This window comes from Bos indicus x Bos taurus, chromosome 7 (assembly GCF_003369695.1).
Source record: "Bos indicus x Bos taurus breed Angus x Brahman F1 hybrid chromosome 7, Bos_hybrid_MaternalHap_v2.0, whole genome shotgun sequence".
In the NCBI taxonomy this organism is placed as follows: Eukaryota; Metazoa; Chordata; class Mammalia; order Artiodactyla; family Bovidae; genus Bos; species Bos indicus x Bos taurus.
Window position 1 is genome coordinate 90,422,983 of NC_040082.1, and position 27,722 is coordinate 90,450,704.

Genomic DNA, 27,722 nt, shown 5'->3' on the forward strand with positions numbered 1-27,722 from the left:
CTGGGAAATGTAGTTCTCGCAGACAACCTCGCCCGCGCAGGAGCGCCAGGTATGTGGACCACAAGTTCGAATCCCAAGCCTTCGTTTACTCGGCGTGAAAGCTCCGACGGGGTTCTGAGTCTATTTCCTCAACTGCAAAGTGCGGTTAAAAATCACTGCTTGACTGCTACCTCTTTGGTCATTATTCTAAGGGATAGCAGATGGGAAGAAATGGGACTGGAAAAATACTAAAGGCGCATGAGAGACGGACTTTCCGACTGCAGGGGTGCCAAAAGCGGCACGGGGAACATATTATACACAGGCTTTCGGCTCGGCGGAATGGCTCGGTTATGCTTAACTTTATTTCGCTGAGCTTCTGGCCTCCTCAGTTGTAAACTGGGGATAATAGTGCATGCGTGCGTGCTCAATTGCTGACTTGTGTTTGACTGCGACCCTATGGACTGTAGCTGGCCAGGCTCCTCTGTCCATGGGATTTCCCAGGCGAGAATACTGGAATGGGTTGCCATTTCCTTCTCTAGGGATCTTCCTGATGAACCTGCGTCTACTGGGTTGGCAGGCCGGTTCTTTACCGCTGAGCCACCAAGGAAGCCCACACCTGCTGCTGCTGCTGCTGCTAAGTCGCTTCGGTCGTGTTCGACTCCATGCGACCCCATAGATGGCAGCCACTGGAGTGGATTGCCATTTCCTTCTCCAATGCATGAAAGTGAAAAGTGAGAGTGAAGTCGCTCAGTCGTGTCCGACTCCTAGCGACCCCATGGACTGCAGCCTACCAGGCTCCCTGGTCCCTGGGATTCTCCAGGCAAGAGTGCTGGAGTGGGTTGCCATTGCCTTCTCCAAGCCCACACCTACCTCCTAATTAAACGAAATCGAGCTGGTTGCAGATTTAGCAGTAGGGCTGGAAAATATCGAGTCTAATAAGTGTTAGCTTTCATTACTTCTAGGTTTTCAGTAATTTAGCTACTGAGAAGAACCCAGTGTCAGAACCTAGAGAAATATTTCACTTTGAAAAGTTGACTTAAACGTACTTCTTTTTCTCTTGGGTGGACCTGCTTTGTGGAAAATTAATTGGCTTAGGATAACCAAACCCTTATTTATCACCTGTTGCATGTGATGACTTTTGAAAATTTGAGGGCCATTGGCTACACGGGTGTAACTTATAGGGTGGTAGGACCTTTTAATGTAACGCTAACAAGTTTTCTCCCCCTTGATCCCTGAAGCCTTCATTTTAATTTTTAAATGCCATATGTAATCTGTGGTCCACAAAATTGGGAGCGAGGGACTTGAAACAGACCTGCTATAAATTTAAAGGATACATAATCCCCTATCCAATGCTTCCCAGGTGGCGCTAGTAGTAGAGAATCCGCTTGCCAATGCAAGAGATTCAAGAGACCCAGGTTTGATCCTTGGGTTCAAGAAGGTGCCCTAGAGAAGGAAATACTCCAGTATTCGTGCTTGGAAAAATCCCAGTTTTTCCCCCTCCCAGACAGAGGAGCCTGGTGGACTACAGTCCCTGGGGCCGCAGAGTTGGACCAGATTGAGCACACACAGTTGCTTGTTGAATACAATCAGGAATGTATAAAAGTGTGATACTCAAAGTAAGTGATATAACTGAACGGCAAGAGGTCAATGAAACATCCTTTGAAAGTCTCTTCTTCCCATAACTAGGGATAGCTATTTAAAGAGATCACAATAAAGATATGCCTAGAGCTGGAATACTACATTTCCCATAAATCTCTAAGGGCCTACAACTCCCAACCCCTCGACCGCTGACGTCTTCCGGAAACGTGCACGTGCACGTTGCCAGCATACGTCATGGCGGCTAGACGCCTCTTCGGTGCTACCCGGAGCTGGGCCCGCTGGCGGGCCTGGGAGCTTCCGGACCCCGCGGGTTCTGTAAGGCTACATGTACGCGATTATGCCAAGAGACCGGGTGAGGTGGCTTAAGAGAAACCAAAATGGGAACGGTAGGGACATTGGGGAGTTCGTAGTGCGCAAGTGCTAGTCGGGAGGCGCTTCCTAGTATGAGCGCGCAAGCGTAGAGGCAGCTAAGCTCGGCTATTTGCGCAGGCGCAGTGTGAGGTATCTAGAGTGCGGTTGGGCTCTGTGCTCGGGCACAAGGTTGTTTTGTGTGTGTGTGTGTGTGTTTGCGGGTGGATGGGGAGTGGTTAGGAGGAGAACTTGAACTTGGGTTCCTAGCGCGTTTCTGCGTCCGAAAAAGTCACCTCTTTAGCAAATTACCACCAGAAATTCCGACCATACGGGCATCTAAGTATTAAAGCCAAAACAAGATTTAATTTTTTTCTCGATGCAGCCTTGCCTGATCCCCCTTGTTGAAAGGAGGGACTTGGCAAACGAAACATGAGGTTTTAAAGACACACGGCAGCCGGCGGAGATTTTCTTCGTGACATAAATAGAAGGAATGAAAATGGATTTGAAAAGGAATGAACTTAGTTACCGTGAATAGCAGTGTCATTTAATGTAGTGCCCGTGTCCCAGTTAAAATCATTTTGAGGACAGTACTCAGGGTACAGCTGGGGCAGAAAGGGAAGGCTGGCCTCTCGAGGGTGTAGCTGGGCTGACATGACTCTCCCACCGCAGTTTTTAAGGGGGGCAAAGGCGCCAAAGGCGCTGCTGTAGGAGAGACCCTGAAGGACCCCGAGGTGTGTACAGACCCAGTCCAGCTCACCACGCACGCCATGGGTGTCAACATCTACAAGGAGGGCCAGGATGTGGTCCTGAAGCCGGATTCTGAGTACCCCGAGTGGTAAGTGGGTCAGGACTGGGTGAGCAGGGCCCTGCGGATCTCATCTGAGATTTCAGGAGGGCTTCCCTGGGGAGTTGGTGGGTAAGTTAAGACCTGAGTGGATGGCCAGAGCTTCAGAGGCAGGTGGGAACAGCCAGTGCAAAGGCCCTGCGCAGAACTGCACCTGTTTTGTACATGGATAGCAAGGAGCAAGGTGGAGGGTAGGGGGAGACAGGCAGGAACCTGGTGAAGCCTGCCTGTCGGGGGCTGCAGGGGGAATTTTGCTCTTGGCTCTGTGAGCAGTGGGAGGATGTGGAAGCCATCACCATGCACCCATCCTTCAAGCTGGGTAAGGTTTAGAAAGGTTCAGTGAGGGGGTGGGGAAGGCTTACAGGCGGGCAGCGCAGCCCAGACGATGGCCAGGAGGCAGAAGGCTTGGCGTGTGCCTACTTCAGATCCCAGGGCCACTGGGACGGGGGCGCCCCCTGTTCCACAGCCTGGGAGCTGGCTCCTGGTGGGGAGGGACTGCCCTGAGGTCAGCTGGCCACCAAGGGACCCGGTACTGCTGCAGCCTGTGCCCAAGCTGTCTGGGATGGGGTGGGGGAGCCGTGGGGATGGGGGCTGCTCTGTAACCCCGTCTTCTGCCCACTTTCCATCAGGCTGTTCCAGATGAATGTGGGCCCCCCCAAGAAGCTGGAGGAGCTGGACCCGGAGACCCGGGAGTACTGGCGGCTGCTCCGGAAACACAACATCTGGCGCCACAACCGGCTGAGCAAGAACCAGAAGTTCTAGTAGGGGAGGGCCAGAGCTCTCTAAAAGGACCCTGACCCTCCAAGGACCTGGAGGAGACAGGACAGACTGGGGGTGGGGGGGAGTTGGTACCTCCCCTAGCCTGCCCCCAGGACTTTTTATTTTCTGGAGAAACAGACATTTCTGAGAACGAGGAGAATGCCCCCTCACTGGGGTTGCCCCCACAGTGAGACTGAATCAGGGGCCTGGGGGCCAATAAAGCCTTCTGGGGGCAATTGTCGGCAGGCCCCGGTTGCCGCTGAGTGTCCTGTGATATTGGGGTCAGGAGGGACTTGGGACAGGCAGTGGGGAGGTGGGCACTTCAGGCCCAGTGGTTCCATAGCCCAGCTTCCACCCTCAGTGATTGCTGGGCATCTGCAGGTCCATGTTCACCTCCCAGGCTTGAGCTTCTCACCCTGATTCCTGGAATTCTCGCATCGCCCAACCTCTGTCCTCGAGGGGGAGATTTGTTGAGCCAGGCTTCCCTGGATTGCGGTGGACTTGGACTCATACCCGAGCCACATCATCCAGAGCAGAAGAGAGTCTTTGTGAGGTTCAGGAATGGAAACGTCCAAGGCTAGGCATGGCTGGATCCAGGTGCTTCAGTATTCAGCTATGAGGTGCTTTCCATCTCTGGGTCCTTTAAACTCCAGTGGGTAGGTCCTTTTACCCCTTGGGTAGGGGTGGCTCCAGGACTTCTGACTGGCACCCCATACCCAGTTCAGCAAACCCAGCCAGAGGGAAGGGACTTCTCTTTCCTTTCTGCCAGGGTCACAGGGGTTATCTTTGTTGGCCAGCCTACCCACCATCCTGGCCAGCCTACCCACCATCCTGTCCACCCCCACTGGTGCCCACCAGCTTAGAGGAGGCTGAAGGACACACACACGGTGCCAGGGCCCACTCCCAGTGGTACAGCCATGCCCTCTCCTGGGTAGGTACCTGGGTTTGGGGTGGCATATGCTGCTTAGGGGGATGGACCAGGGCTCTCTCACCTTCCAGACTCCTCCAGAGCTGGCAGGTGGGGCGGGACAGGGTCCCTGAGGCTAATTCTGTCTGGTCCCAGGGAAACGAGAGCCCTCATCCTCTTAGGAGGACTCAGCCAAGCGGATTACTGCTCACCTGCCCTCCCTGCAGCCCGCGCTGGGTGGGCGCATCATCCCAACCCTCCTGCGTGGGTCCCCACAGCTCTCAGAGTGAAAACCGAAGTTGTAATGGCCACAGGCTTCCTGGCTGCTCCTCCAACACTGCAGTCACAGTGCCCCCTGGGCCCTCTGCCTGGGTCTCTCCCTGGCCCCACCGTGTCCTCAGGGCTCCCTCTTTACCTCCAGACCTTGGCTCTGATGGTGCCGACCACCCTATTAAACTGCAGCCCTGCCACACGCTCCTGACTGCCCTTCCTGGCTTTATTTTTCTCCCAAGCACTTCACCACCAGCAGGTGTCTCATGTTTTACTTATTTATTTTTAAAGTTAGGGCACTGGTCTCTCCCACTGGAGTGGCAGCTCCAGGAGGGCAGGGGATTTTCTCTGCTTTGTTCACTGTTGTGTCCTCGTAAGTTGGAACCGGTGGATGAATAATTGGGGGGATGGTTGGCCTCGCTGCCGCAGCATAAACCACACAGGGGCCGCTGGGGTTCACGTGAGGTGCCCTCTGAGATGGGAGGTGAGCAGGCCAGCTGAGAGTGGCCTGGAAGCGACATTCCTGGAATTTCCTAGCACCTGTGGTCACTTCCTGGCCAGAGCCTGGAGTAACTGGGGTGCTGCCATGTCCCCCCCACCCCACCATACACTCTCCGGTCCTGACTCATCCCATCCCACAGGGAGGTGCCTTGACATGTGGGCACTTGGGCCACACCCCCCAGCCCAGCCAGCCTCATTGTCCTGGAGCCCAGTTGAACCCCGGCAGGGGCGGCCATCATGCCTTTGTGAGCCCTGGGGGCACGTGGTTGGACAGAACCAACGCTTGTCTTGCTACCAGGGCCCCAGCCCCGCCTCAGTGGGCTGGGAGATGTGATGGGGGCTGTGGTTGATGAGACAAGCCACGCTCTGATAAATGGGGGGAGCAAAGATCGACTGTTCAGCCAGTGTCAGCTGCTTCTACCTGGGAGCGCCCTGTTAGCGCCCGGCCTGGGTCCTAGGTGCCAGGGGTGATGGAGTCAGGCAATGAGCCTAAAAAGAGCTCCACCCTCTACTGGCTCTGTGGCCTGAGTAAACTGACTATCCCTCTCTGGGCCTCAGTTTCTTCCCCTGTAACGTGGGGCTGATGGCCATGCCACCTTGGGGTACACTGATAGGCATGCTGGGAGCACACAGTGAAAGGGGGCAGTTAATGTGAACTGCTGCAGCTATTGTTATCTCTCAGGGCGGCCCTGCCGTTGAACAATTAGGAGCAGGCAGGAGGATTTAGAATGATCAACTCAGAATTAACATCCCTGTGGCTCCTGGTTACAGCCGTAGAGCCTTAAGAACCTCAGAACCCACCCCACACACACCCATTTGACAGGTGGGGAGACCAGGCCAGGGACCCCCACCCTGGCTGGGCGCCTCTGGCTGCCACCTTGAAGTCAGTGCCAGTTAACCCTGCAAGGCAGGGGTAGGTGGTGGTGGGTGGGGGACTTGGTGTGGGTGGCCATGGACAGGCTGAGCAGGAGGGGCTGGGCAGGCACCAGGCTCAGGCCGACGGCCAGGCCCTGTCCAGAGCCTGCACGTGCTCCTTGGCCAGAAGCCGCAGGGAACCCTCCTCCAGGGTGAAGCCATCCATGAAGGCTGGACTGAAGGCGTGGGGCCCAAAGGAGCCCTGCAACCCTGGGCCCGAGCCCAGGAGGCGTGGGAGGGCTGGCACAGCTGGGGGCCCTGGGCCCAGCCAGGGCTCCAGGGACAGTGGCATGGTGGGAGGGCGGGCAAAGGGCAGTGCTGGGACCTCAGGGAGTCTTGGGGCTGCCACGGCCCCAGAGCTGGACTCCAGACGCTCCTGGCGGCGCCACTTGGCCCGGCGGTTCTGGAACCACACCTAGAGGCAGCAAGAGAGGTGCTCCCATGTCAGAGGCGGCTGGTGGGCACCAGGCAAGGCTGCTCTCCCTCCCTGGGCCTCCCAGCCCCTCAGGGTTCTGCCTGCTGTCTGACCTGATTCCTACCCCTTGCGATGCCAATATGCCTTGTTACCTACCCGAGGAGATGGCTGTTCTGAGAGCAAGATCCTTGCCTCTTGTACCCCATTAGATCAGTCCCAAAGTCTTCTGAGTCCAGGTTCTCCTTGCCTTTCCCTTTGCCCAGGCCCCCTCAGGCTCCTCAGCCTCCTCCCTGGTCTACCTTGGCCCTCAGCATGAAGTTCCAGCCACTGAGTTTGGCATTTGAGGGGCTTCACCAGCTTTCTCTGCCTCTCCTTCCACCCGCCTCAACACCTAGCTCAGTAGAAATGCCTCCAATTTAACTCCTGCACATCTTTGCACTCATAGTTCTGGATGCCTAGAAAAATGCCCTTTCTCCTTTCTAGCTGGCACACTCCTACTCAAATGTCTAGGCCCCAGTGCCACATCCCCTCCTCTGGGAAGCCTTGCCTTGCCCTGGGAGGGTCCATCTCTGGCACCGGCTGCCTCAGAGGGTGGTTAGGGGGTACCCTCACCTGCACGCGCACCTCGGGCAGGTGCACCTTGGCTGCCAGCTCCTCACGGCTGTAAACGTCCGGGTAGTGGGAGGCCTCGAACGCCCGCTCCAGCTGGTGCAGCTGGTACGTGGTAAAGGTTGTGCGGTTCCTCCGGTGCTTCTTCTTGGGGGCCTCCTCTCCGGGCCCTGGCCCCCCACCCTCAGCCGCCGGCCCCTCACCTGGGCTCAGGAACATGGCTCCTCCTTGCCCCCACCTGGCCGGAAGGCAGCAGGACAGATAGCGGTGAGACGGGAGGGATGGTGGCTGGGGAGGGCGGGGGAGTCCCCCACCCCTTGCTGGATCTGGGGTCAGATATGGAGGGGCTTCTCCCTCCACTGGGTCCTGCATTCCCTCTGCCTCTCTGCATCTCAGACGACCTCCCTCTGTCTCCACTTCCTTCTCTCTGATTATTTTTTTCTGTCTCTGCCTCTATTTCTCTTTCCTTCTGCAGCTCCCTGTCTCTTCCTTTGTCTCTGTGTCTGTGACCCCCAGGAAGGCAGGATCTGGGACACTGCCCTAAGGAACGTTTCCTCACCCCTCAGCTCTCCACCCTGGGGGGCTGTCTGTGCTCCTACCTCCCACCCAGGCCCACCTCTGCCCACCTGCCCAGTGCTCACTGCTCCCGGCAGCCCCTCCAACAGCCCCTGTGGGCCCAGCGCTGTCTGCTGCTGGCCTGGCCTTGCCAGACCCAAGGGGGTTGGGGTCGGGCGGGGAGGAGGATTAGCGAGGTGATTAATTGAGGGGGCCCCGCCCGCCCATGCACTGGTTGCTCTGAGCCACAGAGGGAGTGCTGCGCAGCAGGACACCGTTAGCCTGGGTCTGCCACACCTTGCTCTAGAACATAAGCAAGAGCCTCCCCTTCCCGGGGCCTCAGTTTCCCCAGCTGTAAAATGGCAGCAACAGGACTTCCTACCCCGTGGGTCTCTCACAGGGACTCAATGAGCTGATGAAAGAGTACATTGATGGAGAGATATACAGTGACTGGCCAACAGTGAGTGCTTAGTGAGCACTCACTAAATTAGCCACTGTTAACCCCTTTTGTTATCATCTGGAGTGAGAAAAAGAACCTCTCAGATTCACAGATGTCAAGGGGAGTTGGGGAAGCTGAGGTCCCCAGAGGTGAAGGTAATTCCAGTTGGTTCCCCTGGGCACTATCCAGGGCAAAGGAGTATGGGGCATTTTAGCTGTGTTTTGAGGTATGAATAGAAGCTCACTTTTCAGTCACTCAATAAACATTTAAGCACAATAAACATTTGCGCTTACTGTACACCAGGTACTGTTCACAGCAGGGAACAAAAAAACACAGACACACTTCTTGGAGCTGGCATCCTGGTCGGGGAGACTGATAATCCATAACTATGTAAGTAAAATACAGCATGTCAGGTGGTCAGAAACCTGGTGGGAAAACTCAAGCAGGGGAGGAAAGGTGGTTCTTTTAAGGAAGGTAAGCAGAATGGGAGATGGAGTGCAGGGTGTAAATTCTGGACACGATTGGGTGTGAAGGGGGTAGGAGCCTACTCCTCCTACTCCTCAGTAGGAGCCATGGAAGGTTGTGGAGTGTGAGAGGGGCACAGGTGGCATTTTGGATGAGTATTGTGGGCAAGATGGGAGGCCAGGAGGAGGCTAGAGGCCTGGTCAGGGCTAGATTTGGGGGGAGGGGGACAGGAGAGCAATTCTGGGGGGAAGGAGGACTTCCCTGGTGTCTAGTGGCTAAGACTCTGCACTCCCAATGCAGAGGGCCTGGGTTGGCTCCCTGGTCAGGGAACTAGATCCCATATGTCTCAACTAAGACCCGGTGCAGCCAAATAAATAAAAATATTTTTAAAAGTTCTGGGGAGAGAAAGTCTGAGGAGGGAAGAAGACTGGTGAGCCCAGCCCCTGTCTGGGGACAAGTGGGTGATGGGACTGTCCCTCCAGTAGTGGCCTGAGAGCCAAGTAGGACCTTGGTGATACCCTGAGACTGGATGGTCACCCCCCTGCCCAATCCAAGGAGCTTGGGGGTGCTTTGGCAGGGGGTGCCCTGAAAACAGGAGGGGCCCTGGGGGTGACAGGGGGCAAAATGAGGCCCAGAAGGAGGACGGGAGGGATGGAGGGAGGGAGGTTGTCTCAGTGGAATGAGGCTGGAGACCCAGGCCTGTGGATGGACCAGAGTGAGCGCAAGAGGAAGCAGAGCTAAGTCCTTCCAGAAGGATGGCTTTGTAGGGGGAAGACACACACAGAGATAGGGAGGCAGGTGCTCACACGTGCACGTGTGCCCAGTTGGACACTCACAGCACCGAGGTGCAGGCCCTGGAGTGCTGGCAGGGGCGAATGACCTCAGAGGAAGAGGGGGTCTGGGTGGGCTGGAGGCTTAGCACCCAAGGGGTCAGCTGGACAGGGAGGTTCCAGGAACTGAGTCCAGGCTGGAGGGGCGGTGAGTAAGGCCCCTCCAGGCCTCAGTGGCCCCGTCTTTGAGATGGGCTGGTGCATTGCGGCAGGGGGAGCCGGGCCTCAGGAGAGGGTGAGTGGGGGTGGGGGGAGGTAATCCCCCTAATTGCTTCATCACTTTAAAACGCTAATGAGCTGCTCTGTTCTCAGCCCCCAATTAGCTAATTGGCCCCAGTGGGTTAAGAGGTACAGGAGGGATCGGGGTGTTAGGCGCAGGGGCGAGGGGGGGCGCTTTGGTGACTTAGCCAGCAGCTGCAGGCCCAGACGCTGTGTCAGCTTAGAGGGCTGGATTAGGGGTGGGCAGGGTGGCGTGGGGCTGCGGTGACAGGCGGCCTTCTCCAGCTGGATTGGGTCGGGGGGTGGGGTGGGCAGGCCACTCTCAGCCTCTCTGGACTCCCACCCTGCATTTCTCCCCCAGGAAGAATCACTAACTCACTTCAGGTGCTGGTGGGGAAACTGAGGCCAGAGGGTGGGCGGGGTTCTGGGGGGTCGGTAATTGAAGGAGGCCAGTGTGACCTTGAGACGTATGAACAGCTCAACTCGGGCAGGGGTGGGCCAGTGGAGGTGGGAGGCTGTGCCGTGGCCTGTGATCCCTGCACCAGCTCAGGGGTTCCTGGGGTGGGGGGCACACCCCACAGGCCAGACACTCCTCTCCAGGCAACCTTGAAGCATCTGGGAATTTCATCAGAGAGGGGGTAGTTGCCAGTCACAGTAACAGCTGAGCGCCAGCTGTGTGCACTCAGCCCTCGGGGTCCTCATGGCTCCCCCAGAAGACGCCTGATCACAGAGGAGGCTGCAGGGATGGGGCAGGGAGGGAGACCACCCCCCAGTTTCCCTGGGACACCCCGGGTTTAGCACCAACACCCGCATCCCAGACACACCCTCAGTTTGAGGTGCTGGCTCACGGCGAGCCCGGGCCACAGAGTGGTGGAGTCAGGATTCGAACCTGGGGGTGCAAGCCGGGAGCCCCAGCCCCCGCTGGAGAATGGACAGGGCCCTGGGACAGGTCGTGCGGCTGGCTTTTCCCAGCAAGTGTTCCTCGGAGTCACTGGGTGAGGCTGTTGGGGGGGTGACAGGTGGAGGACATAACCACCCTGGAGCGCCCCAGGAGGGGACGCTACTGCCCTCGCAGCCCCCCTCCCTGCTCAGGGCTTCCATTTGCTCTCAAGGGGAAATGCGGGGATAGGAGAGGGTGCCGGGACAGGGGACTCAGACCTCCACGGCCCCTGGAACTCTCCCACGGTCCTTTGCACCCGGGACCCCAAGGGCTACAGCAGGAGTCGGGGGACCTGGAGGTGATGGCAAGTGGTCCTCAGGTGGCTGTGACCCTGGCCTGGAGGGTCTCCTGGCTGGCATGCCCAGGAAAACATGTGCCCTCAGGGGCAGCAAGCTCCCAGCCAGGTGGCCCCCTCAGTGGGCAGACCAGTGGGCAGGCAGATGGCCCCCAGGCTGAGTGATGGGCCCCAGGGCGGACACAAGGGGCAGCAGAGAGACACTCAGACACCCAGTTCTTGGAACCAGTCTTTATCCAGGCGCTAATCCTTCGCTTCCTGGGGTCGAAGTGCCCATGGGCTTCCTGGAACCGCCCCCGCCCCCCATGGGCCCGCCCCTGTGGTGTGAGCCCGGGAGGCAGCTCACCGGCCCTGCCCCTCTTCAGGCCTGGTCCGCATCCCCACCCTGAGCTCCCCACTCTCTCAGTCCTCTGGGGCCCGAAGCCCCGCAGGCAGGGTCAGGGCTCCTGGCTGCGGGGCGGGGCAGGACCGTCCGTGTCCTGCCCCCCATTGGGGGCTGAAGCACCCACGCTGCGTAGCTCCCGGGCCAGCTTCTCAGCCAGTTTGCGGAAGGGTGGCCGGCGAGTGGGTTCAGCTTCCCAGCAGCTGCCCATGAGGGCATGGATGGACCCAGGGCAGCCTTCAGGGGGCTCCATGCGGTACCCCTTCTCCACGGCCTCTGACACCTCCTTCAGCGACTGTGGGCAGAGGCCACTCCAGTGTGGGCTGGGGTTCAGGATCACGACCCCCTAGACTGGCAGGGGACCCAGCACCTCCCCGCCCGGCCCCCGGACCCTGCTCACCATCTTGGGGTATGGAGCCCGGCCGTATGAGAAGACCTCCCATAGCAGCACCCCAAAGCTCCAGACATCCGACTTGCTGGAGAACTTCTGTGGGGCCCGAGATCAGGGTGAGAGGGACCTCTCAGGGCTTCTGCTACAGCCCGTGCTTCCTCCAGAAAGTCCCCCTGGGTTGACCTTCACTCTGTAGTCTCCTCCCAATAGACTCCTGCCCCTGAATCCTCCTACCCCTCAACCCAGATTCAGTGCAAAAACAAGGTGTTTCTTGCTCTCCCTCTCTGAGCCCAAGACTGTTGCAGAAACGAGGAGACAAAGGCTCAGAGAAGGGCTAAGAGGAACAATTAGTGGCCAAGGGCTTACAGGGGAGGTGGAGCCATTCTTTTGGAGGTTCAGGGGCCAGAGACATGGCCAAAGGCTCGTAGTGGAACTAGGGTTCCCAGGGCCCTGGGGCTAAGGGGGGCTCACCCCATGCTTGAGAGCCTCGGGTGCTGTCCACTTGACGGGCAGCCGGCTGGAGTCCAGCCCCTTCCGCTCGGCTTTGGCCAGGCCGAAGTCACTGACCTTGGCCACCAGGTCCTCCGAGACGAGGATGTTGCGGGCGGCCAGATCACGGTGCACCAGCTTCTTGCTCTCCAGGTATTCCATGCCCTCGGCCACATGCCTGGGGGAGGGGGCGCCGGGCGAGGGGCTGGGACGCCTGGGCCAGACTCCCGAGGCCAGGCTCCTCCCTGCTCCATGCCTCGACTTCCCTGCCACCCCCTGGAGCCCCACTCACAGGGAAAACTGCAGGAGCTGCGGGGTGTTGACAAGCGCCCGGCCCCGCGTCCGTAGAAAATTCACCAAGTTACCCTGTGGGGGGCGCGGGCAGGGTCTAGGAGCGCTGCAGGCTGCTCAACCACCCACCAGCACCCTACCTGACCCTCCGGTCCTGCCCCCCTCCTAACCCCCACCCTCAGGTCCCGCCCCACTCCCACCCCACCCCAACCCCCAAGCCCTACTCCCACCACCTCCCCCCACCACCCTTGGGTCCTGCCTCACCTTGCTCACGTGCTCCATGACGATGTAGAGGCCCTGATGTAGGATCACACCCAGTAGACGCACCAGGTTCTTATGCTGCACCTTCCTGGGGGCAGGTGGGTGTGGGGTGAAGGTGGGATGGGACCGTGGCCCTAGGGCGCCCTCCCCTGCCACACCCAGGGCTCACGTCATGACCGCTGTCTCGTCCAGGAAGGCCTGGGCTGTTACGTCACATTTGATATTCTTCACGGCCACCTTCTGCCCCAGGTACTCGCCCTGCAGGACAGCTGGGGGGCAGGCAGGGATGGGAAGGGGCTCAGGACCCCACAGAGACAAGACAGACATGCACATATCCACTCACATGAACCGTGGAAGAGGCCAATGCAGTGGCAGGTCCCCAGGCCTGGAAACCCCTCCCCGTAGGCTCCAGTTGTCGTTCAGTTGCTCAGTCGTGTCTGACTCTCTGCGACCCCATGGACTGTAGCTCACCATGCTCCTCTGTCCATGGGAGTCTCCAGGCAAGAATACTGGAGTGGGTTGCCATTTCCTCCTCCAGGGGTTCTTCCGGACGCAGGGATCGAACCCGTGTCTCTTACATTGGCAGGTGGGTTCTTTACCACTGAGCCACCTGGGAAGCCAACAGGCTCCAGACCCCAGAGCAAAGGTAATCACCTAAGCCAAGGGTCTGCAAACTGCAGCCCTTGAACCCAATCTAGTCCCCTCAAGGGTTTTTGCAAGGCCTGCAAGCTCAGAATGGGTTTTTACATTTTTAAATGGTTGGGGAAAAAAAAATCAAAAGAAGAAGACTATTTCATGACATGAAAATGATACAAAATTCAATTTCAGTGTCCATAAATACAGTTTTATTGGCACGTGGCCTTGGCTGTTTGTCTCCCTGTGGCCTGTGGCTGGTTTCCTGTAATAAGGGCAGAGCTGAGCAGACATGACAGAGAACAAGCGCACGCCAGCCCTTTCTAGAGAAGGTCCCGATGCAAGCCCTGGGACCTCCCAGGATAATAACCTCAGGCTGTGGCCTCGACATAGAGGGTCCTGGGACTTCCCTGGTGGTCCAGTGGTTAGGACTCTGAGATTTCGCTGCTGAAGGCAAGGGTCCAATCCCTGGATGGGGAACTAAGATCCCACAAGCTGTGCAGAATGGCCAAATAATAATAATAACACATAAATTTTAAACATTTGGGACTTCCTTGGTGGTCCAGTGGTTAAGACTCTGTGCTACCAATGCAGGTTCGATCCCTGATCAGGAAGATAAGATCCTACCGGCTGCACGGCCAAAATACAAATAATAATAAAACAGAAGTGTGCAAGGGTCCAGGGGGTGTGAAGTACTCACTCACGCCCACTGGCTACCTCACCACCTCTCTCCTCATCCTGGCTGTCATGAACCTCCTTCTATAGAGAGGAGCCCTTGTGGCCTCAGTCGCATGGTAAGTAGGTATCAAACGTGGGTGTCAATTCATCTCTGGGAGCCCCCCCTCCCTCAGCCCCTACGAAATCCCCTGCTCACCTCCAAACTCTCCCTCTCCGATCTGCGCTCCCAACGTCAAATGCTGCAGGTTCAGTAACCAGCCGGCTGTAGAGGGGGACCCAGTGAGAGGGCGGCCAGCAGCTCTACTCGACAGGAGGCCAGGCTCCGTCTGGTCTCCCATAGCAGTGGCCGTGGCCGCGTCTGAGGCACCACACTCCTGGCACCAGTTACGGGGCTGGGAGTGGTGGTGAAAGCAATGAGGCCCACCTGTCAGGGCCCTTCTCTCTTCTACCTGGAGACTGTGTCCTTCCAAGGGCCCTGCAGAATCTTCCTTTACGGTGCTTTCCCTCTGCCTTCCTCTCTCCACCAGGGATACACAGACCAAAATATACAACAGATACTGGGAAAGTTTCCAGAACTTCTGGTTAAGGTTCTGGAAGATTCTTAGAATATTCCAGCACTCTAAGTCATCATCTTGGGACTTCCCTGGTGGTCCAGTGGCTAAGACTCCATGCTCCTAATGCAGGGGGCCTGGGTTAGATCCCTGGGCAGGGAACTAGATCCCACATGCCACAGTAAGACCTGAAAGTGTTAGTCACTCAGCTGTATCCGACTCTCTGCAATCCCATGGATGGTAGTCCTCCAGGTTCCTCTGTCCATGGGATTCTCCAGGCAAGAACACTGAAGTGGGATGCCATTCCCTTCTCCAGGGGATCTTCCCGACCCAGGGATCGAACCTGGGTCTCCCACATTGTGGGCAGATTCTTTACCATCAGGAAAAGTGGTAAGTGAAGAGCTTCCCTGTCACTCAGATGGTAAAGAATCTGCCCGCAATGTGGGAGACCCATGTTTGATCCCTGGGTCGAGAAGATCTCCTGGAGAAGGGAATGGCAACCCACTGCAGTATTCTTGCCTGGAGAATCCCGTGAACAGAGGAGCCTGGTGGCTACCTGGTAGTCCATGTGGTTGCAAAGAGTTGGACACGAGTGAGTGAACAACACTATAAGGTGGTAAGACCCAGTGCAGTCAAATAAATAAAAATAAATATTTTAAGTCATCATCTTTGTGCTAGCCTCCCTGATCTTTCTGCTAAGCACACCTGTGTTCTCCTGCCCCCTGCATTGTCCTGTGACAGGCTCTGTAGGTCTCCTCCTCTTCCCCAACAAATCCCCTCTTAAAATCACCAGCCCTTGGATACTATCAGGCACAGTGACACCAGCCTCCACCTGGGTGTCATCCCCAAGACATTTCCAAGAAGACAGCCATGATCACCGGGTTCAAAGAGGGGTGGCCAGGGCAGGGTGCGCTTGCTCTAAATGTGGGAGATCTCACTACTCAAGGGCGGCAAAAGCATTTCAGGTGAGGGGAACAGAATGCACAACAGTCCGGAGGCATGAGGGTAAGTGCAGAGTCACACAACCCCAGGGGCATGTGGAAAAGAAGGGCCTCGTAGATGAAGCAGGAAAGATAGCTCAGCCACAAGGGAAGGTTCTAGAAGGCAGTGGAGCTGCCTGGCCTCCCCACTTTAGACACGGGAGTGATGTGGGTGGATTTTCACGTAGAAAGTTGCCTCTGAGGCCACAGGGTTTGGGAGGAGGGGGGACTCCCCCCTCAGGAAGGAGGTGGTCTGATGGGAAGGTCCAAGGCTGGGCCATGGAGGGGCCAGATTTAAACTAGTGTTAATAGAACTTGGCCATGGAGGGGTTGTGGGAGGCCAGGGGGCCGGGGGACGGGGTGGCATCGAGGATCTGCCCAGGGTTTCTGACTCAGGTGAAGGATGATGAAACAAGGGGAGCAGCTGGTGTGGGAAATAAATGGATAGTGTGCTGATGGGTGTGTGCAGGCGTGCCCCACCCAGCCCAAGGGCACCCAGGTCTTCCACCTGCAGAGCCTGGCACTGTGACCTACCCAGGTGAGGCAGCCTTGGCCGTGTGCCCTGCGTCCCCAGGCCAGGCCGACTCAGGAGGGAAGGGCGGACCCCCTTACCCTTGGCCAGCTCCTCCTCCGCCGACTTGGTGCCTTGCTTTCTCTTTGGTCTCACGAGTTTCGTGCAGATGGCCCCCTGGTCCTTGCTGTAATACTGCAGCGGGTAGGGCAGGGCAGACGCAGCCGTGAGTGTGACTCCCCACATCCGGTGAGGCCCTGCCTCCCATCCCCTTCCCAGGGGGTTCTCCGGAGGGGTGGGCGGCGCTGAGGAGGAGGAGAGGGGGTGGGTTCCCACAGGATTCTCTAGGCTGGTTTCCATGGAAACAGGAGGATGAGGGTGTGTGTCTTGGGACTGGTGTCAAATTGGAGGTTCCTGGGTGTCCCTGGAGATGGGGGGACGTGGAGGACTCAGACTGTCTGTAGGGTCCGTGGTCCAGGGAGCAGCGCCTCCTTGTCCACACTGGGGAGCATGAGCCTCTGGTGGGGGGTCCCATGCCTGGTCTCCCTACATGTTTGCACTAGGGGGGCTGGGCAGCCGCACCTCCACCATATCCATGAGGTTGCAGAAGCAGACCTCCTCGTCGATGGTCAGGTGGCCGTCGCGGTGCAGCACGCGGTAGTGGATGACGTCGCGGCCGAAGCTCACGCACAGCACGTAGTCACCCGGGTGCCGTGCGGACTCCCGCACCAAGAACAGCCCGTCCTCAGGCGGCTGCAGCTGCTGCACCGCCTCCTGGCCCGAAATCTTCCCGTGGAACCACCTGCCGCAGGTGGAAGGGCGGGCTGGGCGGGACTGGCCGGGCCCTACTGACTCCACCCGCGTCCCGAGGGCGCTTCCCCACGACTTACGGCATGAGGCTGAGCTTGGGGTCTGCCGAGAGGGCCTCGCGCTCCCGCAGCGCCCCAGCCGCCAGCAGCCCCTCCTGCCCGCTGGCGTGGTGCTTGGCACGGTACCAGCTCTTGTTCTGCCGGGAGGGAGCCAGGGGTCGGTGGGAGGAGATGTTTCCTGGAGGAGCACCCCCTCTCTCCAAGCACATTCCCCCCTACTCACTTCACAGGCCTCAAGGATGGTGACCACGTCGCCCTTGCAGAAGGCCAGCTCCCCGGGTTTGGGGCGCGTGTGCTCACACTTGGTGATGCACTGGGTACCGGGGGCCCAGCGCCTCTGGTAGGTAGTGGTGAGAGGAGGAAAGGGGTCATGAGATGGAGAGATTGTGGGGGTGGGGAGTGGGGCCCAAAGGAGAGAGAAAGACTATTGAGGCAGAGACCCAGAACAGAACACAGGAGAGAGGAGATGCGGGTTGGGGGTGCACAGAGCACCCAGTAGAGGAAACAGAGTCACAAACAGAGGGACCCCCCGGGGCAGAAGATGGGAGGAAAGAGTGGGAAAAAACACCAAGTGACAGAAAAAGACCTGTGGACACTGCCTAAGGGGACACGGGTCAGATGGCCCCCACCCCCCCTCCAGCCCCGTGGAGCTGAGGTCCTGTGGACGGAGGAGAGGAGGGGCCTAGGCCCAGGCACCCAGTTGGGAGTACTTACCGTCGGCATCCTGGCTGAGATGGGTGAGGGGTGCCAGGCGTGGAGGAAGCGAGGGCTTCCCTGGGGAGGGGCAGAGACCAGCTGGAGAGCTCAAGATTCAAGCCAAGCTGGGGGCCCAGGGGCCATGACTACTGCTTCCAGCCTGGACCAGGTGGAGGCGACAGTCTGGCGGCCTCCCCCCACCCCCAGGGGTTGTGGGGGGCCCAAGGCGCTGGCTCCCCAAGCCCCTTAGGGGAGGTGGTCTTTCCCTGGGAGAGCTCCTTAGCATGGAGCCTGGCTGCGCCGTCATCCCCAAAGGGAAACAGAGGCACAGGGCAGGCTCAGAGTGAGTGGCCAGGGGCTGGCTCAGGCCCCAGCAGCCCACACTGGGGTGCTTGGAGCCACTAAACGTGGGGCGCTTGGAGCCACTAAACAGAGCCTGGTTCTTCCTCTTTTCTGGTAAAGTAGGCAGGGGTACATGAGGAAACAGAGGATGATTCAAGGTCATTCCCAAGAATCTCTGACCCTGGCGGGGGTGAGGCGGGGCAGTGCCGCCGTGCTGGGCTCCTCTGGCTGCCGGCTGGGTCTCTGATCCGCGCCCCCCACCCCCCCACCGCCCCCGCCCTCACTTCCCAACCGAGGACAGAAACAAAGTCCCGCACTGTTGCTGGGGCGGGGGCATTTCTGTCCCCTGCTTTCCCCATGGATCCCACCAGGTGGCGGGAGCAGTGGGACAGGTGGGGAGGAGTGAGTCTCCACCCCAGAAATCCCCAGCCCTCTGTGTACTCACACGCATACTGATCCATGTACACACGAGAACACACAGAAACACACAGGGCTTGGACACAGGTGGACACAGGTACCCACAGGCACGCGGGTATGCAAGCAAAAGCAGTTTCTCCTAGAGACAGTTGTGCACACACGTCTCACGTGTGAACACACGCACAGACATTCAGAAACGTGTGTGCCGCCCCCCCCAACCCACACTTGAACACCTGGGCGCCACACGCTGGGCCACCCGGGCACGCAGGGCTACACGCAGGGCCGCGCACACGCAGCGCAAGACACGCGCGCACATCCCTCCACCTGGACGCGCGGATACACACACCCAGGGGTTGCAGACGCGCATACCCGCACCCACAAAAATACCACCCCACCCGACTCCTGGGCTCATCCAACCATACCCGCCCCAGCCGCGTACCGGCCGCACGCCCCGGAAGCGCGCGCTCGCGCTCGCACACTGGCCCCTCCTGCGCTCGCCCAGCATCCCCCCCACCCGCTAGCCCTTGGGGCCCCTCCACTGTCCTACGGTCTTTTCCCACTATCCCCTCCAGCGCCCTCACCTGTTCAGGGGTCGCCCCTGGGCTGCACTCCGTGCCCGCCCCCAGGAGGGCCCCCGCGCGCCGGCTGCGCACCCCGAGGCGGCCCCGGCTGCACAACTTGGAGCAAGTTGCTGCGTTTCCTCATTTTGGGTTGGGGGAGGGCTGGAACCGGGGTGGGGGGAGCGGGAGGCGCGGCAGTTTGAGCTGCCCCCGCGGGTCCTAGCGCCGGCCGCACTGCGGTCTGCTCGGCGCGCCGCCGCCACCGGCGGCCCCTCCTCGCCCCGCCTCCGGGGCCCCCGGCACCTCCCGCGCGGCGCTCTCGAGATCCACGCCACTTCCCGGCCTGGCGCCGCGGGGCGCGCAACCCGCGCGTTCCGGTAATCCACGCCTCGCGGAGAGAGGACAGCCGGCACAGGGAGGGGAAGGAGAGAGCTTCCCGTCCGGGCAGGTAAGCAAGTCTCAGAGTCCAGACAACACAGTGGACCCTTCTGACTCCAACGCCCTCAGCCAGCTCTAACAAGAGTCTCATTTCAGTACGTGGCCCTAGGAAAGAGCTGTTGGTGCCCGGCACAAAGAAAGCCCTCAAAATGTCAACCACCATGAATATTCTTATCATCATCCTTGAAATTAAGGGAGAATTGAGAGTAAAGGGAAAAACATCACCTGGAACTGGAGGCCTCCTGGCAGAGCAACACAGGGCCTCCCCAAGGCCAGCCCAGCTCGTGCCTCGGTTTCCTCCTCTGTAGGGTCAGGCAGCACCAGCTTCCGGCTCAGAAGGGAGTTCTGTGAGCATCTGAAGGCCTGGGGGCCCAGCCCTCGCCTTTCCTCTGTGAGCTCACTTCGAATACTTTCTAATGGATGAGTGGATGGGTCTGTGAGGACACGGATGAAGCTGACCTTAGGAGGGTGATGCCCCAAGATGCCCAGAATTCAATTTTCTGGTACCCCCAAAGTCTAAGTGTCTGTGCACCAAGATGTCATGTGATTTCTGGGAATAGAGACCCAATGAGAAGAATTAGGGGCTTCCCCAGTGGCTCAGAGGATAAATAATCTGCCTGCAAAGCAGGAGACACAGGAGAAGTGGGTTCAATACCTGGGTCAGGAAGATTCCCTGGAGGAGGAAATATCAACCCCCTCCAGTATTCTTGCCTGAAAAATCCCATGGACAGAGGAGCCTGATGGGCTACAGTTCATGGGGTGGCAAAGAGTTGGATACGATGAGCAGCTAAGCACAAGACAAGAATTGGAGATATTCAATATCATGCAATATTATGCACCAAAAACTAGGAAACTGTGTATAAGAAAATGCTAAAATCTCCAGTTGTCAGAAACAACCACCACTTACCAGAATGTGATAGAAAATAAACTGTGTGATCCCATACAGGTCATACAGGAAGCATCATGTCCAAGGGGAACAGTCCAGCAGGGGCCCCCCGAACCTGCAAAAGGTTATTCCCAGTGAAGGAAGCAGGCAGGAGGGGAGTGAGAGAGGGGGGTCTTTCTCTGTGGTGGTGTAATGTACTAATACTGGCAGTGTTTGCCAGGAGGTTTCCTGCTCATCCGGCTCTCTGGGCTCATCTGGGCTCCGTGGATCCGACTGTGGGATTGTCCCAGGTGCCCCCCAGCCCCAACTTCCCAGCCACGGGCACTGCTCTGGACCAAGGGGCTGGGAACCCTACAGCTAGCATTCAGCAGGGTCACTGGGGGCCAACCGTATATGGCAAACCATCATCACTTGCCCAAAATAGCGCAGCGTCAAAGTGGCCACAGCGGAAATCCAGCAGCACTGTTAGAGTTACACCAGCCACTGTGGCAGGCCCAGGAGCACGAGGGAGGGCTGCCTGCTCTCCTCAGCACGGCCTGTGCTTACGACTTCCCCGGTGCCCTGGCACCCCATGGAGCCTTTCTCCTTGATGCCACCAGAGAGATGGGAGGAGGTTGAATGGGTTTGCTATCTCCCTCTGCAAAACCGTGACACTTTGTGTCTAAGAAACATCTCCATCCTCCCCTGGACAGGGTCCTTGTCCCATGCTCTGTGAGATGGCCCTACCAGAGAAACCAGAGTTGCTGAGACTGGAGAAGGAGAGTCTTGAGCAAACAGCATCAAGTGCCCTTATCAACAAAGGCTGGCCTGGGAAGGGGAGGCCCCCATGGCATGGGCATGGGGCAGGGGGCAGTGCCTGACTCTAGGGGGACAGATATGAGTCCATGGTTTATGTGGGTCAGAGCTACATAAGGGGTGAGTTCCCTATCCCTGGAGGCATTCAAGAATTGACCACTTTGAATCACAAAGATGTTCTTCCAGTCCCCAGGGTGGCCATACCAGTGTCTCCTGCCTCCTGCCTTCTACCTGCCTGAAGCCAGTGGGTAGCCACATCACGGATCGCGGGGTCCTCACCCTCCAGGTTCCAGTCCTGTCGACTTGATTCCAGAAATTCTCTGGCCCCCCTCCCCCACCCAGGCAAGCCCTGTGGTCCAGGTGACACAGAAGCCCCCTCTCTGCTCCTTTGGCTCCTCCAGGTTTCTTCCTTGTAGTCCTCCACCTTCTACTGCACAGACAAGGGATGGACATGTGACTGTGGCCCTCCTTTGCTCCATACCCTTCTGGAACTCCCCATTGCCTGAAGGCAGAGCCTAAAGCGCTCAATCTGCGTTCAGGGCTCTTGTGTTCAACCTCCAGCTGGCCTCCCAGGTCTCACCTTCTCCCACCAAGTACCTAGCAGTTTGGCAGCACTGAACCGCAGGAGTTTGCAAGCATCTGTCTCCACTGTCCTCTCTGCCTGGAATGTCCTTGCCTTTGTCTGGCTGGCACCCCCAGTTCTCTCCATCTTTACAATGCCCTCTTATGCCCCACTTGTTTCAGAGCAAGACCCCAACCCACTTCCATGCCCTGAAAGCACATAGCACTAGCCCTCTCTTCTTGCTGTGATGGGCGTGGACCTGGCCATGGTGACTGAGCCCATCAGCCTGCCTGAAAAGGAACCAGTCCAGGGGAAGCAGAGAGAGAGACTGACTCCCTCAGGAAGAATTAAAATGCTTGGGTCCAGCCATGCCTGGAGTTTATGCTATGCCTCGTATTGGAAGCTGGCCTTTGCTTTTTGGAGGCTTCAGACTGACTGACTCAATGGTTTGAGCAAACTTTGGGAGATGGTGAAGGACAGGGAAGCCTGACGGGCTGCAGTCCATGGGGTTGCAAAGAGTCAGGCATGAGCGACTGAACAACAAATATGGAAAATGGGACCAGAAGTTGGGTGTTGAGATGAATGGATTCTATGATGTGGAACTGGTGAGTCAGATTGGGTTGCCTTAAACCCAGCTAGAGAAGAAGGAACTCTTGGGTGTTCCCTTCCATGAACTGCTAAATATACCTTCCACCCACCGGGTCAGGTGGCGCTGACTTTGCTTGCTCACCACAGAGAAGCCCTGATGGACCCACCCTGTCCCCCTCCGAAGGCTTTTCTTTTCCTCATCCAAATCTCACTGTTCTTCACCTTTCTCTTCTTTCTATTTTCACAGTTGGAGTTTGGCTACCCCTCCCATCAACAACCTCAGATATGCAGATTATACCACTCTAATGGCAGAAAGTGGGGAGGAACTAAAGAGCCTCTTGATGAGGGTGAAAGAGGAAAGTGAAGAAGCTGGCTTAAAACGAAACATTCAAAAAACTAAGATGATGGCATCTGGTCCCATCACTTCATGGCAAATAGATGGGGAAACAATGGAAACAGTGATAGACTCTATTTTCTTGGGCTCCAAAATCACTGCAGATGGTGACTGCAGCCATGAAATTAAAAGACGCTTGCTCCTTGGAAGAAAAACTATGACAAACCTAGACCTGTATTAAAAAGCAGAGACATCACTTTGCTGACAAAGGTCTATCTAGTCAAAACTATGGTTGTTCCAGTAGTCATGTATAGATGTGAGAGTTGGACCATAAAGAAGGCTGAGCGCTGAAAATTTGATGCTTTCAAATTGTGGTTCTGGAGAAGACCCTTGAGAGGCCCTTGGACTGCAAGGAAAGCAAACCAGTCAATCCTAAAGGAAATCAATCCTGAATATTCATTGGAAGGACTGATGCTGGAGCTCCAATACTTTGGCCACCTGATAAGAGCCGACTCATTGGGAAAGACCCTGATGCTGGGAAAGATTGAGGGCAGGAGGAGAAGGGGAGACAGAGGATGAGATGGTTGGATATCACAGACTCAAAGGACATGACTTTGAAAAAACTCCAGGAGATGGTGAAGGACAGGAAAGCCTGGCATGAGGCAGTCCATGGGGTTGCAAAGAGTCAGACATGACTGAGTGACTGAACAACAACAATAATGAACACCGTGGGTCATTTACAGGCACTTCATGTTACACACCAGTTGGGATTACGGTCAGCTCCACCAAGGTGAGGCACTGGTCTCCTCTTCCTCAAAGCTCCCAGGCTTGCTGCCACCTCAGGGCCTTTGCATTCCTGGGCCTCCTGCCTGGGACACTTCCCCAGGTGTACCCCGCCTTCCAGAACCCCACAGAATATTTCAGCCCGCTGACACTTCACACCCGCTTCCACTGAAGCCCTGTAGAACCAGTACGGGCAGAAGGAACATAGACCCTACCGCATCTTGTTTGCTGGCTGCGTCTTCTCTAGAACATCAGCCCCCTGAGGGCAGAGCTTTTAGATGATGTCCTTCACTGCTGTGGCCTCGGTACCTGATTCAGAGGAGGTGCTCAGAACTCACTTAAAAAATATTTAATTATTTTTGGCTGTGCTGGGTCTTTAATGCTGTGTGTGAGCTTTCTCTGGTTGCAGCGAGTGGGGCTCCTCTTTGTGGGGGTGTGAGGCCTTCTCACTGAGGTGCCTTCTCTTGTTGTGGAGCACAGGCTCTAGGGTGCCCGGGCTTCAGTAGTTGTGGCGCACGGGCTTAGTTGCTCCACACCATGTGGGAACTTCCCAGATCAGGGATCAGACCTGTGTCCCCTGCATTGGCAGGCAGATTCTTAATGACTAGACCACCAGGGAAGTCCCAAAATGTACTTTTAAAGCCAGTGAATACTGCGGAGAGACGAGCTAGTGAGCAGTGCCTGTTACTTGTGAGGTGAGCGCTCTTATCATACCCATTTTGCAGACAAGAAAGCTGAGGCTCAGAGGGTGCTCAGTCATGTCATACTCTTTTGTGACCCCATGGACTGTAGCCTGCTAGACTCCTCTGTCCATGGGATTCTCTAGGCAAGACTACTGGAGTGGGTTGCCATGCTCTTCTCCAAGAGATCTCCACCCACATCTCCTATGTATTCTGCATTGCAGGTGGATTCTTTACCCACTGAGCCACCTGGGAAGCCCACCCTGGGACATAGGAGCTTTGAACGCAGGCCAATCCAGCTCCAGGACCCACACACTGACTGCCCAGCAAGGTGTGGGGCACATGGTAGATCCCCCAAATAGAATGAACCTATAAGAGCTCCCTGAATGTGGAGGGCCAGCTGCTGCCAGATGTCGGGACGGCTGAGTTGCTGGATCCCCAACTGATCTGCAGCTGGAGCACACACCGGCTCAAACTGCCCCAGTTAGCACACCTTTAAATTTAGCTTTCTCTCCCTGCCAGGGGACATGGGGATTCAGCACGGGAACGCTCCCTTCTTTCGAGGAAAAATGCTTTGCAACTGGAGTGCAGGCCACTGGGCCACTCCTGCCTGGTCCAAGGAAGGGCCTCTCAGGCAGTGTACTCTGGGTGCCAGGGTGAGCTTTAGGCAGATCTGCCTTTAATGGGAGAGGCTCCCTGCTCTTCCCCAGTCCCGTGTCCCGTCTTCCTGGTACCAGAAGTGGAGCCGGGCGCCTCATTTCCCAGCCATGCTTATGGGTTCAATATGTGTAGCCTGGGTCCATATCACTTCCTGGCTTAACATCTCCCCTGGGGATGTCCCTGGTGCCCAGTGGTTAAGAACCTGCCTTGCAGTGGAGGAGATGCAGGTTTGACCCCTGGTTGGGGAACTAAGAGCCCACACGCCGTGGAACAACTAAGCTCTCCCTTGTACTGCAACTACTGAGCTTGCTCGCCACAACTAGAGAGTCCATGCACCACAACAAAGATATCTGCATGACGCAGTGAAGATCCCACGTGTCACAGCCAAGACCAATGCAGCCAAACAAACCAAAAACCTCCCCGGGTGCCAGCTGTGCTCATAAAACCCAGCTCCTGGCTACGGCTTGGTGGGGCCGCTGTCACCTCTGCTCACATCTCTCTCCTGTTCCTCAGATGATCCGGCATTGTCCAGCCCCAGGGCCTTTGCACATGCCACTTTCTCCTCCTAGCACGTGCTCCCCCAAGCTCTTCGAAAGGCAGGCTCCTTCTTAGCACTTCCAGCAACGCCTCCGAGACCCTTCCCGACCACCCAGAGGGGCCGCCCACCATCCAAGCCTGATTACTGCCTGTCACCCTGTCTCACTTGCTCTTGTCAGTTACCTGGGATCTGCCTTGCTCTCCTTGATGGAGCGTAGGCTCCGTGAGCAAGGGCAGAGGCTGGCTGTGGCCTGGGCAATCATTTATCTCTGGAGCCTGGCATGGGGTAGGCTCTCCCAGCACAAAAGAACACAGAATCATGCGAGAGGGTAAACTTAGAGGATGAGCAGGTGACCCACAAGGTACCCGGAGACTTGCCCCTGCTCCAGGATCCCACCTTGATCCTCCCCATCCTGTCCCACGCCCTCGTGCTCTAACGCAGGAGTCAGCAAACTCTCCATCAACAGCCACGTGTCTTTTCTTCTTTTTCACTATGTATATTTTTTGGTTGCACTGGGTCTTAGTTACAGCCTGTGGGCTCTAGTTCCCTGACCAGGGTTCAAACCTGGGCCCTTTGCATTGGGAGCCCTGAGTCTTAGCCACTGGACCACCAGGGAAATCCCAAGAGCTGCAAGTCTAAACTACTCATTTCTGCCGCGGTGGCACGGAAGCCGCCTTAGAGAGAGAACACAAGGGAAAGAGAACAGGTATGGCTGCCTTCCAATGAAATGTTACTTATGGACGCTGAAATTTCAGCTTCATGTACTATTCACGCATCATGCAATATGGCTTTCTCCCCAGCCATTTAAAAATGTAAAGAACCATTTTTAGCTCCCGGAATGCACAAAATCAAACGATGCATGCTAGATGGTGAGTAAGTGGGCTGTGGTTTGCTGACCTGTGGTCTCTCTGTGTCTTTATTTTCTTATAATGTAGGCACATTTTCTAATCTATTTGCTCTTTTTTTTTTTTCTATTTGATCTTATAAGTGCACTCCTCATCAATTAAATTGAATGTGGAGACTTTCCTGGCTAAGACTTGGGGCTCACAATGCAGGGGGCCCAGGTTCCATCCCTGGTCGGGGAACTAGACCCCATATGCCAGTAAAGTAATACCCCAGTGCAGCCAAATAAATAAATATTTAAAAGAAAAAAAATGAAATATGTTGCTGTTCATGGCACACAGGAAGTTCTCAAGTGCTTTCCAAACCACATAAAGCTCCTCGACTCAGCAATGGGCCCCTCGAGTGTATGTGTGTTTTCTTCTTGTCAAAATTAATAGTAGCAATATTTGTAGAACCTTTGGCTCTCTGCTGAAGACTGTACAAAGCTTAGGAAAAACTGTTTTAAACAAAGCACCGTGTGTCTCTCTCCTCAGTGGTTTACACATCTCTGGATTTATCATTGGAACATTTGTTGTCCATTGATTTCAGGAACAGACTTAACTCTATGAGGCATATTTCTTTCTCCAAAGTTCTCAAACAAAGGTATCACGACTTTTGTTTAAATGAATATTCAGTGCTTATATTATATGAAACTTTTGTTCACAGTGAACAGTGTCCACTAAGGAACACTTATTTTCTAGGACTTGCTCTTTGCTCTTCCTGGAGTTAGTGATTGCCTTTGTTTTGTATGTCTGTGACTGTCTCTCCCCGAGCTCCTCAAGTGGAACTAACTACCCCAAACAGGAGCAGCTGTTGCCTGGTTGTGCTTCTGACCCCTCTTTCTTTAGCACCCAGGATTCCTGCGATGTAGCTCCAGTTTCTTGGGTCCAAGTCTCCTGTTTATTGGTTTGTGCCTTTGTTTTAGGAATTCATACGCCCCGGGCATTCCCAGAGAAAGTGTTTTCCTTCACTCTTCTGTGTGATCGGTGGTCTGACTGAGGACAAGTGCTCTGGGTACACAGTCGCTTGCCTCAGGTCTTCCGGCTTCCAGTCTCGGACAGCTAAACAATCTGAACTGTTCTGCTTCCTCATTTTCTGCTTGTCACTTTTTTTTCCCCTTCTCGTTTCTCTCTGGAAGCTTGTAGAATCTTCTCTGTCTTCTTTTCTTTTTGTTGTTCAGTCAATCAATTGTGTCTGACTCTTTGTGACCCCATGGACTACAGCATGCCAGGCTTCCCTGTCCTTCAGCAGTTTCTGGAGTTTGCCCAGACTCCCGTCCACTGAGTTGGTGATGCCATCCAACCATCTCGTCCTCTATCGCCTCTTCTCCTCCTGCCCTCAATCTTTCTCAGCATCAGGGTCTTTTCCAATGAGTTGGCTCTTCACATCATGTGGCCAAAGGATTGGAACTTCAGCTTCAGCATCAGTCCTTCCAATGAATATTCAGGGTTGATTTCCTTTAGGATTGACTGGTTTGATCTCCTTGCTGTCCACGGGGACTCAAGAGTCTTCTCCAGCATCATGGTTCAAAAATATCAGTTCTTTGGCCCTCAGCCTTTTTTATGGTCCAACCCTCACACCCATACATGACTACTGGAAAAACCATAGCCTTGACGATACAGACCTTTGTTGG

At 56.4% G+C, this 27,722-nt stretch overlaps 3 protein-coding genes across 6 annotated transcripts; 1 reads left to right on the forward strand and 2 right to left on the reverse strand.

The window, feature by feature from the left end:
* Positions 1-1,777: 1,777 nt before the first annotated feature.
* On the forward strand, positions 1,778-3,790 carry MRPL54 (mitochondrial ribosomal protein L54). 2 transcript variants are annotated; one of them, XM_027547230.1, is made up of 3 exons: positions 1,778-1,930; positions 2,599-2,764; positions 3,403-3,790. In XM_027547230.1, exons 1-3 carry the CDS (start codon positions 1,813-1,815, stop codon positions 3,533-3,535), a joined length of 417 nt encoding a protein of 138 aa, XP_027403031.1. In that variant the 5' UTR covers positions 1,778-1,812; the 3' UTR covers positions 3,536-3,790. The 2 variants fall into 2 exon arrangements, with proteins under 2 accessions (XP_027403031.1, XP_027403032.1); XM_027547231.1 differs by having other exon boundaries at positions 1,823-1,964.
* Positions 3,791-5,957: 2,167 nt separating this feature from the next.
* Positions 5,958-8,440, reverse strand: RAX2 (retina and anterior neural fold homeobox 2). The gene is made up of 2 exons (XM_027547233.1): positions 7,153-8,440; positions 5,958-6,540 (listed from the first exon to the last, which is right to left on the reverse strand). Exons 1-2 carry the CDS (start codon positions 7,519-7,521, stop codon positions 6,202-6,204), a joined length of 708 nt encoding a protein of 235 aa, XP_027403034.1. The 5' UTR covers positions 7,522-8,440; the 3' UTR covers positions 5,958-6,201.
* A 2,668-nt stretch (positions 8,441-11,108) lies between these two features.
* On the reverse strand, positions 11,109-19,339 carry MATK (megakaryocyte-associated tyrosine kinase). Of its 3 annotated transcripts, XM_027547234.1 has the most exons (14): positions 18,965-19,339; positions 18,412-18,522; positions 17,643-17,702; positions 17,152-17,265; positions 16,950-17,065; positions 16,642-16,861; positions 16,161-16,254; positions 14,214-14,279; positions 12,876-12,975; positions 12,710-12,794; positions 12,447-12,520; positions 12,137-12,332; positions 11,675-11,761; positions 11,109-11,569 (listed from the first exon to the last, which is right to left on the reverse strand). In XM_027547234.1, the coding sequence occupies exons 2-14, from the start codon at positions 18,415-18,417 to the stop codon at positions 11,330-11,332; spliced, it is 1,458 nt and encodes a 485-aa protein (XP_027403035.1). In that variant the 5' UTR covers positions 18,418-18,522; positions 18,965-19,339; the 3' UTR covers positions 11,109-11,329. The 3 variants fall into 3 exon arrangements, with proteins under 3 accessions (XP_027403035.1, XP_027403036.1, XP_027403037.1); XM_027547235.1 differs by lacking the exon at positions 18,412-18,522 and having other exon boundaries at positions 18,965-19,100; XM_027547236.1 differs by lacking the exons at positions 17,643-17,702; positions 18,412-18,522 and having other exon boundaries at positions 18,965-19,096.
* Positions 19,340-27,722: the final 8,383 nt, after the last annotated feature.